General features: G+C 44.9%; 1 protein-coding gene across 19 annotated transcripts in view; it reads right to left on the reverse strand.

Annotated features, from left to right (window-relative positions):
- Positions 1-18,298, reverse strand: part of mpdz (multiple PDZ domain crumbs cell polarity complex component) — a 368,137-nt gene that overhangs the window by 225,216 nt on the left and 124,623 nt on the right. For 18 of the 19 annotated variants that reach the window (XM_087996875.1, XM_087996857.1, XM_087996823.1 and 15 more), the window contains exons 11-15: positions 17,986-18,074; positions 15,384-15,579; positions 14,892-14,981; positions 13,781-13,860; positions 1,158-1,304 (exon numbers count right to left, since the gene is read on the reverse strand). In XM_087996875.1, the coding sequence (XP_087853001.1) occupies positions 1,158-1,304; positions 13,781-13,860; positions 14,892-14,981; positions 15,384-15,579; positions 17,986-18,074 (602 nt within the window). The remainder of the gene's footprint in view (positions 1-1,157; positions 1,305-13,780; positions 13,861-14,891; positions 14,982-15,383; positions 15,580-17,985; positions 18,075-18,298) is intronic. The other variant, XM_087996853.1, reaches the window with a different exon arrangement.

An 18,298-nucleotide genomic window follows, 5' to 3' on the forward strand; every position in this document is an offset into this window, starting at 1 on the left:
AGGCAGATGAATTTAGAAAAAAGGAAATCATGCTTGACAAATCTACTGAAATTCTTCAAGCATGTTACTAGCATAGTTGATTGGGAAGTCAGTGGATGTGTTTTATTTGGACTTTCAGAAGGCTTTTGACCAAGTTCTGCGTATGAGTGACATGGACAGAGTGAACAAAGAGCAACTGTTTCCCATGGCTGAGGGATCAATCACAAGAGGGCATAGTTTGAAGGTAAGGGGCAGGAGACTCAGACAGGATTTGGGAAAAATCTTTGTCACTCAGCAGGTGATGGAAATCTGGAATGCACGACCAGAGAAGGTTGTGGAGGCTGGAAACCTGACAACCTTTAAAACAAAAATTTGGATAAGTACTTCAAATATCATAACATTCAAGGATATGAGACAAGTACAGGAAATTGGGATTAGCAAACTTTTAATGATAGTTATTTTGGTGCAGACTAGATGGGCTGAAGATCGTTTTCTGTATTCTATGAATCTATGATTTGATACAGGAATAAGGATATCTATCTAGCTGCAATTATACAGGGTATTGTACGCCAGACCTAGAATACTGTGCAGTTTTGGTCTCCCTTATTTGAGAAAGCATGTTCTTGCTACATAGGGAGTGCAACAAAGGTTTACCAAATTGATTCTCGGAATGGCACACTGACATACAAAGAGAGATTGAATTAGTTCAGAATGTATTCACTGGAGTTTAGGAAAATGGGAGTGGGGACAATCAAATAGAAACCTGTAAAATTTGAACAGGAATTGGACAGCTTAGATGCAGAAAGGATGTTCCTGATGGTGGGAGAGCCCAGAATCAGGTGTCATTGTTTAAGGATTAGGGGTAAACCTTTTAGGACTGAAGAAATGTCTTCAATGGCGAGCTTGTGGAATTCATTTCCACAGGAAGTGGTTGTGCATTTTCAAGGAGGTAGATATAGCTCATGGCTGAATGGATCAGGAGATTTTGGGTCGGGCGGGGTGGGGTGAATGGTCATGATCATATTGAATGGTGCAGCATGCTTGGGCATTTGAATGGCCTACTCCTGCACCTATGTTTCTACACTGTGTTTTTCAGCCATATTCAAATAAAATACCTGCAATTACAAAAAATAAGGAAAACAAACAATTTATTTGATTCAAGCAAAATTTAATATTACCTCTAATAGCTCATCTCCACTATAGAGTTTCCCATTACATCCCACAGGTCCCTCCGGGAGAATGGAACGTACATAATGATGCCCAACGGCAGCTTCCAAACTTATACCAAGGCCACTACTTTCACTGAACTTCGTTACTTGAGTCACCTGGAAAAAAGGTATAGCACAAGCCATTATTTTTGATTATCTTCAAGAAATTCCAAGCCAAAAGTGAATGATTGAAACTAACTAATGTTGTATAAACTGTAACATTTTAGAATATTAGCACAACTAGTTGTCTATGCTTTGGGTGTCAAAAGTTTTGATGACCATAAAGCCAGTCATTTCTTCACTTTTAGCTTCTTCAAATTATTTTTGTTATCTACTTAACTTCATTAACTATGAATAATAGTTCAAAAGAATTACCATAAGGAGCATATCATCTCCAATATCATGCACTTACATTGTAATGTTAATTAACAGATCTCTAAGATACTTCACAGGAATGTAATAGAACATAGAACAGTACAGCAGAGTACAGGCCCTTCAGTCCACGATGTTGTGCCGAGCATTTATCTTAATTTAAGATCAACCTAACCTACATACCGCTCGATTTACTGCTACCCATGTGCTTGTCCAGCAGTTACTTTAATGCTCCTAATGTCTCTGACTTTACAACAATCACTGGCAGCACATTTCACGCACCCACTACTCTCTGTGTAAAGAACTCACCTCTGACATCTCCCCTATACCTTTCTCCAATCACCTTAAAATTATGACCCCGCATGACAGCCATTTATGCCCTGGGGAAAAGTCTCTGACTATCTACTCCATCTATGCCTCTCATTACCTTGTACACCTCTATCAAGTCACCTCGCTTCCTCTTCTCTCCAGTATGAAAAGCCTGAGCTCACTCAGCCTCTCTTCATAAGAAAAGCCCTCCAATCCAGGCAGCGTCCTGATAAATCTCCTCTGCACAATCTCTAAAGTATCTATATCCTTCCCATAATGAGGCAACCAGAACTGGACAAAATAATCCAAGTGTGCTCTAACCAGAGTTTAAGACCTGCAGCAAAACCTTGCAGCTCTTAAACTCAATCCCCCTGTTAATGAAAGCTAAAATACCATAAGCCTTCTTAACAATGCAATCAACTTGGGTAGCAACTTTAAGGGATCTATGTACATGGACTCCAAGATCCTACTGTTCCTCTACACTGCCAAGAATCCTAACGTTAACCAGTATTCAGCATTCAAATCCAACCTTCCAAAATGAATCACTTTGCATTTATCCAGGTTGAACTCCATCTTCCACTTCTCAGCCCAGTAAAGGATGTTGCTAGGGTTGGCGGATTTGTGCTACAGGGAGAGACTCAACAGGCTGGGGGTATCGGAGGCTGAGGGGTGACCTTATGAGGAGCATGGATAGGGTAAATAGACAAAGTCTTTTCCCTGGGGTTGGGGAGTCCAGAACTAGAGGGCATAGGTTTAGGGTGAGAGGGGAACGATATAAAAGAGACCTAAGGGGCAACTTTTTCACGCAGAGAGTGGTATGTGTATGGATTGAGCTGCCAGAGGATGTGGTGGAGGCTGGTACAATTGCAACATTTAAGAGGCATTTGGATGGGTATATGAATAGGAAGAGTTTGGACGGATATGGGCCGAGTGCTGACAGGTGGGATTAGATTGGATTGGGATATCTGGTCGGCATGGACAGGTTGGACTGAAGGGCCTGTTTCCATGCTGTACATCTCTATGACTCTATCTGTCTCCATTTTGACAAAGCGGCGAGGAGAGAAGGTGAGGTTAAGCTGGGGTTGCCGGGAAGGGTATGTTTTCCCACTTCAAAAGGAACTTATCTCGCGAGCCAGGCCTCCATTTTGACAGAGAGGCGAGAAGAGAAGGTGAGGTGAAGCGAGGGCTGCCGGGAAGGGTAAGTTTTCCCGCTTAAAAAGGAACTTACCTTGGGAGTCAGGCCTCCATTTTGACAGAGCGGCGAGGAGAGAAGGTGAAGTGAAGCGAGGACAGCTGGGAAAGGTAAGGGCTTCATTTATATTGGGCAGTGGCTAAACCCGAGATACTACACGTGTAGTATCTCCCTCCCGCTCCCCTCCTCTAACCGGAAGAAAAAGACTCTGTTAGGTAAGGCTTTTATTTCTTTCTTATCGTTCTTTTTCATATATTTAAGTGCATTGTTTGATTTTAGTTAGTTCATATAAAGCTAAGCTTACAATGGCAGGGCACTAAGACACATGGCATGTGCCTCTTGCTTGATGTGGGAGCTTAGGAACACGTCTGACGTTCCTGACTCGTAAACTTGCAAGAAGTGTGTCCAGCTGAAGCTCTTGTTTGATCGCATGATGGTTCTGGAGCTGCAGATGGACTCACTGTGGAGCATCCAGGATGCTGAGGAGGTTGTGGATAGCACGTTTAGTGAACTGGTCACACCGCAGATTAGAATTGCTGAGGGAGACAGTGAATGGGTGACCAAAAGATAGAAAAAGAGTAGGAAGGCAGTGCAGGTGTCCCCTGCGATCATCTTCCTCCAAAACAGGTATACCGTTTTGTTGGGGGAGATGGCTCAGCAGGAGAGGGCAGCAGTTGTCCAGATCATGGTATCGTGGTGGGCACTGCTGTACAGAAGGGCGGGAAAAACACTCGCAGGGCCATAGTCATAGGGGATTCTATTGTGAGGGGAGTAGATAGGCGGTTCTGTGGCTGAAAACGGGACTCCCGGATGGTATGTTGCCTCCCAGGTGCTCAGGTCGGGGATGTCACTGATCGGCTGCAGAGCATTCTAAAAGCGGAGGGTGAACAGCCAGTTGTCTTGGTGCATATGGGTACTAACGATATAAGTCGAAAACAAGTTGAGGTCCTCAAAGAAGAATTCAGGGAGCTAGGAGAGAAGTTAAAGAGGACCTCAAAAGTCGTAAGCTCGGGATTACTGCCTGTGCCACGTGCTAACCAGCGTAGAAATGAAAAAATAGGCAGGACGAATATGTGGCTTGAGAGATGGTGTAGGAAGGAGGGGTTCAGATTTGTTGGACATTGGGACCGGTTCTGGGGAAGGTGGGACTATTACAAAATGTACGGTCTATATCTGAACCAAACCAGAACCAATGTCCTTGGGGGAGTTTTCGCGACTGCTGTTGGGGACTGTTTTAAACTAATGTGGCAGGGGACTGGGAACCAGAAGAGAAAATAAGTAGGCAGCGAGGTGGAGACTGGAGACTGTAAGAATCATGAAGATAGCATTAATAAAGGGAAGAGTAGGCAGAGCGCGGATAAGCGCAAAAGAACAGGTGGCCTGAAATGCATCTACTTTAATGCAAGGAGTATGTGTAAGGCAGATGAACTTAGGGCTAGGATTGGTGCCTGGGAGTATGATGTTATTGCAATCACAGAGACTTGGTTGAAGGAAGGGTATGATGATTGGCAACTAAATGTTCCAGGATATAGATGCTTCAGACAGGACAAGAAGGAAAGTAAAAAGGGGGGGTGGGGTGGAGTTGCATTGCTGGTCAGGGATGATGTCACGGCTGTGCTAAAGGCGGACACTATGGAGGTCGTGGGTAGTGAGGCATTATGGGTGGAGCTGAGGAATAAGAAGGGTGCAGTTACATTGTTGGGGCTGTACTACAGGCCTCCCAACAGTGAGGTGAAATAGAAGAACAAATAGGTAAACAGATTATGTAAAGATTCTGGATCAATGGTACTGGAAGAGCACAGCAATTCAGGCAGCATCCAACGAGCAGCGAAATCGACGTTTCGGCCAAAAGCCCTTCATCAGGAATAAAGGCAGAGAGCCTGAAGCGTGGAGAGATAAGCTAGGGGAGGGTGGGGGTGGGGAGAGAGTAGCATAGAGTACAATGGGTGAGTGGGGGAGGAGATGAAGGTGATAGGTCAGGGAGGAGAGGGTGGAGTGGATAGGTGGAAAAGGAGCTAGGCAGGTTGGACAAGTCCGGACAAGTCCGGACAAGTCAAGGGGACAGTGCGGAGCTGGAAGTTTCAAACTAGGATGAGGTGGGGGAAGGGGAAATGAGGAAGGTGTTGAAATCCACATTGATGCCCTGGGGTTGAAGTGTTTCGAGGCGGAAGATGAGGCGTTCTTCCTCCAGGCGTCTGGTGGTGAGGGAGCGGCGGTGAAGGAGGCCCAGGACCTCCATGTCCTCGGCAAGTGGGAGGGGGAGTTGAAATGTTGGGCCACGGGGCGGTTTGGTTGATTGGTGCGGGTGTCTCGGAGATGCTCCCTAAAGCGCTCTGCTAGGAGGCGCCCAGTCTCCCCAATGTAGAGGAGACCGCATCGGGAGCAACGGATACAATAAATGATATTGGTGGATGTGCAGGTAAAACTTTGATGGATGTGGAAGGCTCCTTTAGGGTCTTGGATAGAGGTGAGGGAGGAGGTGTGGGCACAGGTTTTACAGTTCCTGCAGTGGCAGGGCAAAGTGCCAGGATGGGAGGGTGGGTCGTAGGGGGCGTGGACTTGACCAGGTGGTCACGGAGGGAACGGTCTTTGCGGAAGGCGGAAAGGGGTGGGGAGGGAAATATATCCCTGGTGGTGGGGCCTTTTTGGAGGTGGCGGAAATGTCAGCGGATGATTTGGTTTATGCGGAGGTTTGTAGGGTGGAAGGTGAGCACAGGGGCGTTCTGTCCTTGTTACGGTTGGAGGGGTGGGGTCTGAGGGCAGAGGTGTGGGATGTGGACGAGATGCGTTGAAGGGCATCTTTAACCACGTGGGAAGGGAAATTGCGGTCTCTAAAGAAGGAGGCCATCTGGTGTGTTCTATGGTGGAACTGGTCCTCCTGGGAGCAGATACGGCGGAGGCGGAGGAATTGGGAATACGGGATGGCATTTTTGTAAGAGATAGGATGGGAAGAGGTGTAATCCAGGTAGCTGTGGGAGTCGGTGGGTTTGTAAAAAATGTCAGTGTCAAGTCGGTCGTCACTAATGGAGATGGAGAGGTCCAGGAAGGGGAGGGAGGTGTCAGAGATGGTCCAGCTAAATTTAAGGTCAGGGTGGAATGTGTTGGTGAAGTTGATGAATTGCTCAACCTCCTTGCGGGAGCACGAGGTGGGCGCCAATGCAGTCATCAATATAGCGGAGGAAGAGGTGGGGAGTGGTGCCGGTGTAATTATGCAAGATCAACTGTTCTACGTAGCCAACAAAGAGACAGGCATAGCTGGAGCCCATATGTGAGCCCATGGCTACCCCTTTGGTCTGGAGGAAGTGGGAGGATTCAAAGGAGAAATTGTTAAGGGTGAGGACCAGTTCAGCCAAACGAATGAGAGTGTCGGTGGAAGGGTACTGTTGGGAACGTCTGGAGAGGAAAAAGCGGAGGGCTTGGAGGCCCTGGTCATGGCGGATGGAGATGTAGAGGGATTGGATATCCATGGTGAAGATGAGGCGTTGGGGGCCGGGGAAACGGAAGTCTTGGAGGAGGTGGAGGGCGTGGGTGGTGTCTCGAACGTATGTGGGGAGTTCCTGGACTACGGGAGATAGGACAGTGTCGAGGTAGGTAGAGATGAGTTCAGTGGGGCAGGAGCATGCTGAGAGATGGGTCGGCCAGGGTGGTCAGACTTGTGGATCTTGGGAAGGAGGTAGAACCGGGCAGTGCGGGGTTCCCGGACTATGAGGTTGGAAGCTGTGGGTGGGAGATCTCCTGAGGTGATGAGGTTCTGAATGGTCTGGGAGATGATGATTTGGTGATGGGGGGTGGGGTCATGGTCGAGGGGGCAGTAGGAAGAGGTGTCCTCGAGTTGGCATTTGGCTTCAGCGATGTAGAGGTCAGTGCGCCAGACTACCACTGCGCTCCCTTTATCCGCTGGCTTAATGGTGAGGTTGGGATTAGAGCAGATGGATTGGAGGGCTGCACGTTGTGAGGGTGAAAGGTTGGAGTGGGGGGGGGTCGACAGGTTGAGGCGGTTAATGTCCCGGCAGCAGTTGGAAATGAAGAGGTCGAGGGCAGGTAATAGGCCAGCGCGGGGTGTCCAGGTGCATGCAGTGTGTTGGAGGTGGGCGAAGGGGTCCTCGGAAGGTGGGCGGGAGTCCTGATTGTGAAAGTAAGCTCGGAGGCGGAGGTGACGGAAGAAGTGTTCGATGTCATGGCGTGTATTAAATTCATTGATGCGTGGACGGAGGGGGATGAAGGTGAGTCCTTTGCTGAGGACTGATCGTACGTCCTCAGTGAGTGGGAGATCTGGAGGGATGGTGAAAACTCGGCAGGGCTGGGAGCCGGGATCTGGTGTGGGTGTGAAGCTGGGAGTGGGGTCGGAGCCAGTACCTGGAGTGGGTGTGATGGTGGGGGGAATGGGGGTGGAGGCATGAGGAGGGGTAGTGTTCCCCTCGGGGTTCTGGGGGGTGGGGATAGTGACAGTGGAGTCTGTGGGGGGCGTGTCAGCAGAATGCAGGTGAGTGGCGCTGGTGGGGACGGAAGTGGTGGCAGACACGGCAGTAGGGGTGGTGGAAGTCACTGAGCGTGTGGCATCGGCAATGATGTGAGGGCTGGAAGTGGCTGTGGGAGTGGCCATGATGGGGGCGGAAGTGACATCATCAATCAGCATGGGGGTGGTAGCTGCATCAGCCACATGGCTAATGGCGTTTCCGAGGCCAGGGGAATCTTCTAGAATGTTTGAGGAGCGCCGGTTATGGAGGTGGGTGGATAAAAGTTTGTTGTACTTACAGTTTTTGATGTTTGAAATGGAATTGAAATACTGTTTGTTGAGACTATGAATTCTCCTGAGGATGTTGTACAGAGTGGGCCACAATTCTGAGAGAGTGTGGCCCTCAGCTGAGGCAGGGCAGACTGTAGAGAGGTTAGGTGCCGGCGCATTGCTGCAAGCGTGGAGCGGAGGATCTTGAAGGAGAACTGTTGCTGGTCTTTTTGAACCTGTAGTCTGTTCTGTTTGTCCTGCTCGGGTCCGAACTCTGCTGGTTTAAAGGTGGTCCGGAGTCCATGTGGGATGAGTTGGTTACGAAGGCATGCACTGAGGAAGCAAATGTGGCTGTGGTACCGAGTTTGTTTCACGACATGGTTGAAGAGCTTCAGGGCAGAGGAAATGACCTGGGAGTTGCAGTGGGAGAGGGACTCCCTGAGATTCTTGTAGAGAGAGGAGGAAAACTTCTTCAAGGCAAGCATCCTTGCAAGAGGATTTGCAGTAGGGTTAAAATCAACGAGGTAAAAACAATGACTGCAGATGCTGGAAACCAGATTCTGGATCAGTGGTGCTGGAAGAGCACAGCAATTCAGGCAGCATCCAACGAACAGCGAAATCGACGTTTCGGGCAAAAGCCCTTCATCAGGAATAAAGGCAGAGAGCCTGAAGCATGGAGAGATAAGCTAGGGGAGGGTGGGGGTGGGGAGAGAGTAGCATAGAGTACAATGGGTGAGTGGGGGAGGAGATGAAGGTGATAGGTCAGGGAGGAGAGGGTGGAGTGGATAGGTGGAAAAGGAGCTAGGCAGGTTGGACAAGTCCGGACAAGTCAAGGGGACAGTGCGGAGCTGGAAGTTTCAAACTAGGGTGAAAAGGGGGAAGGGGAAATGAGGAAGCTGTTGAAGTCCACATTGATGCCCTGGGGTTGAAGTGTTCCGAGGCGGAAGATGAGGCGTTCTTCCTCCAGGCGTCTGGAGGTGAGGGAGCGGCGGTGAAGGAGGCCCAGGACCTCCATGTCCTCGGCAGAGTGGGAGGGTGTGGTGAAACGGTTAAAAATTATGTCCCAATACATGTGTGAATCTAACCGGAATGGAGGTGTTGCTTAGTCCCGTGTGAATCTTATTACACACCTCCCCGTGTGAATCTTCTTATCTGTATGTAACCAGAATGGAATGTGTTTTTTAGCCTTGCTCTGCTGTTCACATGAATGTTTATATCTGGAAAAGAGTATATCAGCTGGAAAAGTCTCCAGTTCGGTGAGTCTGCTCCGGGGTTACGTTTAACCGCCGAGCGTGGGTTGTTGGCAACCGCTCTACGAAAACTGACGGCTCCCAGTTCCGGTAACATGTAGAGTGAGTATAAGCCAGACCCGTTGTAAGTATGAGACCTGGTTGTGGCGACGCTGCGGGGAATAAAATGCTCATATTCTAGCAGACTCGCCTCTTGGTCGTTTGTTCTGTGTCAGACTACTCTCCTGCGAACCTGACCTTGAGAATTTTTTAAAACAGAGGGGGAGTTGAAATGTTGGGCCACGGGGCGGTTTGGTTGATTGGTGCGGGTGTCTCGGAGATGCTCCCTAAAGCACTCTGCTAGGAGGCGCCCAGTCTCCCCAATGTAGAGGAGACTGCATCGGGAGCAACGGATACACAATAAATGATATTGGTGGATGTGCAGGTAAAACTTTGATGGATGTGGAAGGCTCCTTTAGGGCCTTGGATAGAGGTGAGGGAGGAGGTGTGGGCGCAGGTTTTCCAGTTCCTGCGGTGGCAGGGGAAAGTGCCAGGATGGGAGGGTGGGTCGTAGGGGGGCATGGACCTGACCAGGTGGTCAGGAGGGAATGGTCTTTGCGGAAGGCGGAAAGGGGTGGGGAGGGAAATATATCCCTGGTGGTGGGGTCTTTTTGAAGGTGGCGGAAATGTCGGCGGATGATTTGGTTTATGTAAAGATGTAGAGGCAACAGGGTAGTGGTGATGGGAGATTTTAATTTTCCCAACATTGACTGGGATACACTTAGCGTCAGAGGTCTGGATGGGGTAGAATTTGTAAGAAGCGTCCCGGAGAGTTTTCTAGAGCAGTATGTCAATAGTCCAATGAGGGAAGGGGTCATATTGGACATGGTACTGGGGAACGAGCCAGGACAGGTAGTAGAAGTTGCAGTGGGGGATTTCTTTGGGAACCACAATTCTGTAAGTTTTAGAATACTCATAGATAAAGATGAGAATAGTCCTAAGGGAAGAGTACTAAACTGGGCCAAGGCCAATTATATCAAAATTAGGCAGGAGCACAGAAATGTGGATTGGACACAGCTATTTGAAGGGAAGTCCACATTTGAGATATGGGACACTTTGAAAGGTAGATTAAAGATAGTGCAGGATAGGCATGTCCCGATGAAGGCAAAGGATAGAAAGGGCGAGATTCGTGAACTGTGGACGACAGGAGAAATTGTACGACTAGCCAAAGGAAAAGAGAAGCATACATAAGGTCTAGGCAGCTAAGAACAGAACAGGCCCTGGAGGAATATCGGAAGAGCAGAACAAGTCTTAAACGAGGAATTAAGCGGGCTAAAAGGGTCATGAAGTAGCTTTAGCAAGCAGAATTAAGAAGAATCCCAAAGCATTTTATTCTTATATAAGAAGCAGGCAGATAACTAGAGAAAGGATTGGACCACTAAAGGATAATGAAGGAATGCTGTGTGTCGAACCTGAGAGAATGATTACTTTGCATCAGTGTTCACTGTGGAGAGGAACATGATCTTGAGGTTAGAGATAGAAGTTTGATTAGTCTGGATCACGTTGGCATAAGTAGGGAAGATCTGTTGGGTAGGCTAGAGGTTATTAAGGTGGACAAATCCCCAGGACCGGATGGGATCTATCCCAGGTTGCTGAGGGAGGCGAGAGAGGAAATACCTGGGGCCCTGACAAATATCTTTATGACATCCTTAAATACAGGTGAGGTGCCAGAGGACTGGAAGGTTGCTCATGTTGTCCCCCTGTACAAGAAGGGTAGTAGGGATATTCCGGGTAACTACAGACCAGGAAGCCTGACGTTGGTGGTGGGAAAGTTGCTGGGGAGGGTACTGAGGGATAGGATCTATTTATATTTAGAAAAGAATGGGCTTATCAGTGATAGGCAACATGGTTTTGTGCGGGCGAGATCATGCCTTACCAATTTAATAGAGTTCTTCGAGTAAGTGACCAAGTTGATAGATGAAGGAAGGGCTGTTGATGTCATATACATGGACTTTAGCAAGGTGTTTGATAATGGTAGACTAATGGAGAAAGTGAAGTCACATGGTGTGCAGGGTGTTTTAGCCAGACAGATAAAGAACTGGTTGAACAACAGGAGACAGAGAGTAGTAGTTGAAGAGAGTTTCTCGAAATGGAGAAAGGTGACCAGTGATGTTCCGTAGGGGTCAGTGTTGGGGCCACTGTTGTTTGTAATATACATAAATGATCCGGAAGAGGGCACTTTTGGTATGATCAGCAAGTTTGCAGATGACACGAAGGTTGGTGGAGTAGCAGAAAGCATAAGGGACTGTCAAAGAATACAGGAGGATATAGATAGACTGGAGAGTTGGGCGGAAAAGTGGCAGATGGCTTTCAATCCAGACAAATGTGAGGTCATGCATTAAGGCAAGACTAATTCTATAGTGAATTATACAATGAACGGAAGTGCCTTGGGAAAAGTTGATGGGAAGAGAGATCTGGGAGTGCAGGGCCATTATATCCTGAAGGTTGCTGCACAGGTGGATAGAGTGGTCAAGAAGGCATTTAGTATGCTTGCCTTCATTGGACGGGGTATTGAGTATAAGAGCTGGCAAGTCATGTTAAAATTGTACAGGACGTTGGTTCGGCCGCATTTGGAATACTGTATACAGTTCTGGTCGCCACATTACCAAAAGGATGTGGATGCTTTGGACAGGCTGCAGAGAAGGTTTACAAGGAGGTTGCCTGGTATGGAAGGTGCTAGCTATGAAGAGAGGTTGAGTAGGTTAGCTTTATTTTCATTAGAAAAAAGGAGATTGAGGGTGGACCTGATTGAGGTTTACAAAATCATGAAGGGTATAGAGAGGGTGGATAGAGATAAGCTTTTTCCCCAGGGTGAAGGATTCCATAACGAGAGGTCACACTTTCAAGGTGAGAATTGGAATGTTTAAGGGGGATACACAGGGCAAGTACTTCACACAGAGGGTGGTGGACGTCTGGAATGCGTTGCCAGCAGAGGTGGTAGAGGCAGGCACGGTAGATTCACTTAAGATGCGACCGGACTGATGCATGAGTAGGTTGGGAGCAGAGGAATAGATACTTAGGAACTGACCGACAGGTTTAGACAGTACATTTGGATCGGCTCAGGCTTGGAGGGCAGAAGGGCTTGTTCCTGGGCTGTAAATTTTCTTTGTTCTTTATCTTGTCAATGTGTTGTTGTAACCTGCAACAGCCCTCGATACTATCTACAACACCACTGACCTTTGCGTCATCGGCAAACTTATAAACCCACCCTTCCACTTCTTCATCCAAGTCATTTATGAAAACTACAAACAGTAGAGGCCCAAGATTAGATCCCTGCGGGACACCACTGGTCACCGACCTCCAGGCGGAATACTTTCCATCCACGACCACTCGCTGTCTTCTTTTGTTATCAACCAAAATTTAATGGTGAGCCACATAAAGAAGTGCTACAATACAGAATTTTAAAAAGCAATTTAAAAAGGTAGGTTTTTAAAAAAATGTTAAAAGGACATCAAGATTGCACGGGAGAACGCAAGACTAGGACTCAGGCAGCTGAAGGCATGATGTCTATGGTAGAGGGACTGAACTACAGGATATACAAGAGACCACATTTAGAGTAGCACAGATTGAGTTTTTTAAAATTAAGGTGTTGCCAGACTGGCAGTCAACTTAGGACAATAAGCACAGTGCAATGGGTGAAAGGGTCATGGTGCAAGTTAAAATATATAATAGAACTTTGGATCAGTTAAACTTTATGAAGGACAGAAGATAGGAGGCAAACCAGAAGAGTACTGTAATAGTCAAATTTAGATAATGGAAGCAATAATGAGGGTTTCAACTGATGATGAGTGTGGCAGGAATAGAGATGCATGATACTATAGAGCTGGGTACAGGCAACTGGATAATACAAGAAAAAAAGTGACCAGAATGTCATATCAGAGTCATAATTCAGAGACAAGTAGGACACTATTCAGAGTCTGGTTCAACCTAACACAGTCACCAGAGAAAATGATAGAGCTGTTGACTGATGAAGGGAGCATGTAGTGGGGACTAAAGTCAATGGGACTGAAATTGGTTTATTCCCACAAAAAAATAACAGGCTTGGAGGGAATTAGCAAACAAGTTTTCCAGTGTGTCTGATCACAAGGGTTGCTGGATGCAAAGACAGTCTGTATGAAAAGTCAGCCTCAGTGTTAACACACTCCCAGCTGTTTAACAAAAAACTGAAAACAAAATAGGCCCCATTTTTCCCCTCCCTCTCACCCACATACCCTTTGTACCCCATCCATGGCAACCCATTCTAATTTATGACCCCTATACATTCAAAGTCAAACCTCTGCATCACCACACTGCTCATATCCTCCATTCCAACCTATTCCACCACACCTACATATCCCTTCACCTTTTTTACCCTCCCAAACAACCATGCCACTCTCCCCATCTCTCCGTGGCCCATTTTGAGGACTTATTTTCCAGTTTCTTTTATACTTGGCAAAAACCTTGGCAATATTTTTCAAATCAATGAAAAATAAAGTGGGTGAAAAATCATCAGCCAATTCACTAAGAGCTTATTTCATGTCACTGCTGCAAAAATAATTACATCAAATGGCTCCAAAGAAAATTGATTGATCAGTATTATAGTACACCTGAAAAGGACCTCTCTGAAAATACTTTGTGGTATTTGACAGTAAATTATTATATATAAGCTGGCCATGCCCAGAAATTCTTAACTGAATTGCAACAGGTACATTTTTCATTTGCATACCACAATTTCAGAGTTAGCTCCAAGAATCTCCTGCCATTTAACACAAAGTCTTTCCTCTTCTGACGAGTTTAGCTGAAAGCCTGGAGTGAAGAAGGATTTATAAAACAAATTTTATTTCACTTAAGATTTGTAATATTGAATATTATAAAAAAAACCTTCTCATAACATAACATTTTGGAAGAATGTATAATTCATTTGCTATCTCTTTCTATAAATATTGAGCATTTCAGTCACTAGATTCAAAAATTCTTCAACTTGTAAAACTTATCTACCAAACATGTTTCTTCTCTTGCCTACCACAATGTGCAACAGTAAATAGTATAGACCAGTTTCAAAGATAAAATGAATGATTCCTTAAGTTAAAAAATCAGAAGTTCAACATTATAAAACTGAAATGATCAGGTCAATAATGAAAAAGACTGACATGACATCTTACAAGCTCAATTTCAGATGACATCAGAATTTACTCTTGAACTTAAACACTCAGATCTGAATTATTGGTCTTGAATTGGAAATGTAAAAACCTAACCCCTACTTCCCCATACATTATCTATGTCGACCGTATGCCCCCATGTACCCTGATCCACTCCAACCTTCACCACTGAAACAACACCTTACGTCTCTCAAAGAACAATTGACTTGTCCCAAAGGTGTCCCATGACCATATCTAACGCTGAACCTTAACTATTCAAGAGGATACTCTAGCTAGCCAAATGAATCCATGAAGTTCAGATCAGCTCTTCACAGGTGTAATTTTATGTACATTGGTTCCACACACCTGGATCACCAAACTCGGACATGAGGCAGCCACTCTGCATAATGCAACCCTCCCCCCACCGCAAAAAAGAGCAGGTGCCATGTTCAGTTAAGGAATTTTGATTCAAGGCCAAGTCCACTAATTTACACAAATATCTGGGTGCAGGGTGGAAGCTCTACCTATTTTAGAGTGGTTACTACTCTGCATTGTCATGTGAAGCTATACATACCACATATTGATTGCTGACATAGACACCAAAAGGTTTCCAATTACAATCTCCAAGTCATGCTATAGGTTAAGCAAGTACCTGACAATAACTCGCCAAGTGATGCGTTCACATAGGATAATCTGTACCTGCTGTGAACCCAGTGTCACTTTCAGCTTCAATTCCTTGCTCCGCAACAGGTGAAGTATTTGAATTCCTATTCACCAAAGCTGATGAGTCTTCAATCATTAACATAAAAGGAGACAAATAATTTGCCTACGTTTAAAATCACAAGTTCCCATAATACATAAAAACCCCCAAGACTAACAATCAAACTGGCAACATTCAATTTTCATTCCTCAAAAAGACTGGGTTACTGCAAAGTCAACTCTCATCGGTATTTTGCTTTAACATACATTTACTTACACTTAAGTTCTTTCATCTATCTTAAAGGTTTCCTCTATGCATTTTTCTAAAGATATTTAAAATAAGAACCTGTTTCTGGCCCTTCAGCTACCTTATGACAAACACGACTTTAACCAAATTATCTACTTTCTAAACATTTCTAGAACACAAATATAATTTAAAGCACTGGTAACAACTGCAAGTCAAATTCATAACGCAGGCAGGAACTAATGTACCTGAAGCATGTTTATTATCCATTGTGAGGACATCTCTACACTTCTCAGATTTTACTTCATCTTTGCAGTCAGGCTGTGTCAAAGTTCCTGCTTCGTGTACCTTCCTCATTAAAATAAGACACACAGTTTGGCCAGTGTGACGCAACATTTCCACGGCTTGTTGATTAGTGAAACTTTGAATATTTGTTCCGTCCACCTAGAATGGAAACAGATTTAGACTACATTGCCCAAATTATAACTAAAATCATCTATTATAACAAAATTGTAGTCTCACAAAAAAAGAATGGGTGGGTGGGCTGGCTGATCTGGCTGTTCAGAGATTCTATTTTTGTTTTACTTATAGATTTCAAATTGCATAGAATCATAGATCAAGTTAATTGCATCAGCTGTCATGACATGAAAAGTGTACTGCCAAAAATTGTCCATATATTCTGATCACACATTAGATGACAGTTACAGTTTAGACATGAAAAGTACATATTTACTTCCTTTTCTAAAATAATGATATTATTTGTTCAGAATGCTTGAACACAGGCGGCAGAGTGGCTCAGTGGTTAGCACTGCTGCCTCACAGCGTCACGGACCCAGGTTCAATTCCAGCCTTGTACAACTGGCTAAGTGGTTTGCACATTCTCCTGGTGTCTGTGTGGGTTTCTTCTGGGTGCTCCAGTTTCCTCCCACAGTCCAAAGATGTGTATTGGCCATGTTATTTGCTCAGTGTTCAGGGATGTGTAGGTTAGGTGCAACAGTCATGGTAAATGTAGAGTAATAAGGTAGGGATTGGGTCTGGGTAGAGTACTCTTTGGAGTTTCGGTGTGGACTTGTTGGGCCAAATGGCCTGTTTCCACACTGTAGGGATTCTATACATATTTTATAAATTTAAACAATGCAGTTTTAGATTAAAATAAGATATAGTTATTCCACTTGGCTGAGCATCAGTTAAAAAAATTAGATCACTTTCTCACTATGATAAATGTGCATAACCGTTTTAGAACTTGGAATTTCAAAATAGAGGCAGAGTGTGACCTCCATTTTGTAGATATTGTTGCTTTTTCAAAAGGTTGGTAAGTCAGTTGGAAGAGTGACTCAAGTATTTCATTTCCAAGGCATGTGATCCAGTGAAATGTCTAGCAGGACGATGGAGATAATAACAGAGAAGAAAAAAAAGGACAAAGGTCAATAGTTTAGCTTTTAACTTCAGTTCAGAATAATTTGGAGTTCCACTCAAAAGTGAGAACAGTTTCCTCCTAGCAGGAGAATCGGGCTTTCAATTCAAGAGGGCCAACTACCTTGGCAGAAAGGTTTTTAAATGAGTGAAACCTCTAAACTGTGAAAATTTCAAAAGAAGTTTTTAAGTTGCAAGAACTGAAAAGCAAACATAAAACCAATTCAGCAATCCCAGAAAACTGGACAATCAGATAAACTTGATTGAGCTTTTTGAAGAGGTAACAAAGAGGATTGATGAGGGCAGAGTGATGGACGTTATCTATAGAGTTCAGTAAGGCATTCAACGCGGTTCCTCATGGTAGTCTGGTGAGTAAAGTTAGATCAGGGAATACAGGGAGAACTAGCCATTTAGATACAGAATGTTGCTGAACGAAAAGACCTTGGAGTGCAGGTTCATAATTCCTTGAAAGTGGAGTCCCAGATAGAAAGGTCAGTGAAGAAGGCATTAGGTATACTAGCCTTCACTGGTCAATCCATTGAGTATAATATTTGGAGTTTATGTTGCAGCTGTATAAGGCATCAGTTTGGCCACTTTTGGAATACTGCGTGTAATGTTGGTCTTCCTGCTATAGAAAGGATGTTGTGAAACTTGAAAGGGTTCTGAAATGATTTACACGGATGTTCCCAGGTTGGAGGGTTTGAGCTATAGGGAGAGGCTGAATAGGCTTGGGCTACTTCCACTGGAGAGTTGGAAGCGGAAGGGTGACCTTATAGAGGTTTATAAAATTATAAGGAGCATGGACAGGGGAAATAGACAAGATCTTTTCCCCGGGATAGGGGAGTCCAAAACTAGAGGGCATAGGTTTAAGGTGAGAGAGGAAAGAGATGAAAGGAACCTTAAGGGGCAACTTTTTCCACACAGAGGGTGGTGCATACATGGAATGAGCTGCCTGAGGAAGTGGAGGAGGCTGGTACAATTTCAACATTTAAAAGGCATCTGGATGGGCACATGAATAGGAAGTGTTTAAGAAGTATATGGGCCTAATGCTGGCAAACGAGACTAGATTTATCTAGGATATCTGGTCAGTATGGATGAGTTAAACTGAAGGCTCTGACTATAAACAGAAAATTCAAGAGTTGAGTTAGGGTTTATATATTCCTTGGATTTGAGTATTTGTAACATATTATTTGAAAATAGGTGAAATTCTGTTTCATTGGCGCAGCCTTATGTGAATGTGTTTTTTTTTTCAGGGATTAATCTTCACAGTTACAAACCGCAAAAGTGAATCTATGATCAATCAAGTCAGGTTTTATTATGGGATCTGATTTGCCCAATATTGCCATCAAGCAGGATTGCAAGATGAGTAGAGTTTATGCAGCTTACTAAGTATCTTAGGAAAATCTAAAGATTTCTCCATATAATAATTGTACGTACAGCTATTATCTGGTCACCAATATGTATTCTTCCATCCTGTTCAACCGCACTTCCTCGAGTTATGCTTTTCACAAAGATACCAGAAGGCTCTGTAACCACAAACCCATCCATATAAATTTTTAAATATACATTCAATCTTTGGAAAACTCAAAAATATTAATGCTTAATTCGCAGCAAATCTTCATTGGCAGGTCATGTTCCATAAAATCAAACTCATATTGTTTACAACTATGCAGGTTGGTTTTATGCCAAACGGGTAATTCCAATATCACTAATTCAAGTTTTGAATATAAAACAGACACACAAAAATGTC

This window comes from Chiloscyllium plagiosum, unplaced genomic scaffold, assembly GCF_037043375.1.
Source record: "Chiloscyllium plagiosum isolate Xiang-an unplaced genomic scaffold, Cpla_swu_hap1 HiC_scaffold_2, whole genome shotgun sequence".
Lineage (NCBI taxonomy): Eukaryota > Metazoa > Chordata > Chondrichthyes > Orectolobiformes > Hemiscylliidae > Chiloscyllium > Chiloscyllium plagiosum.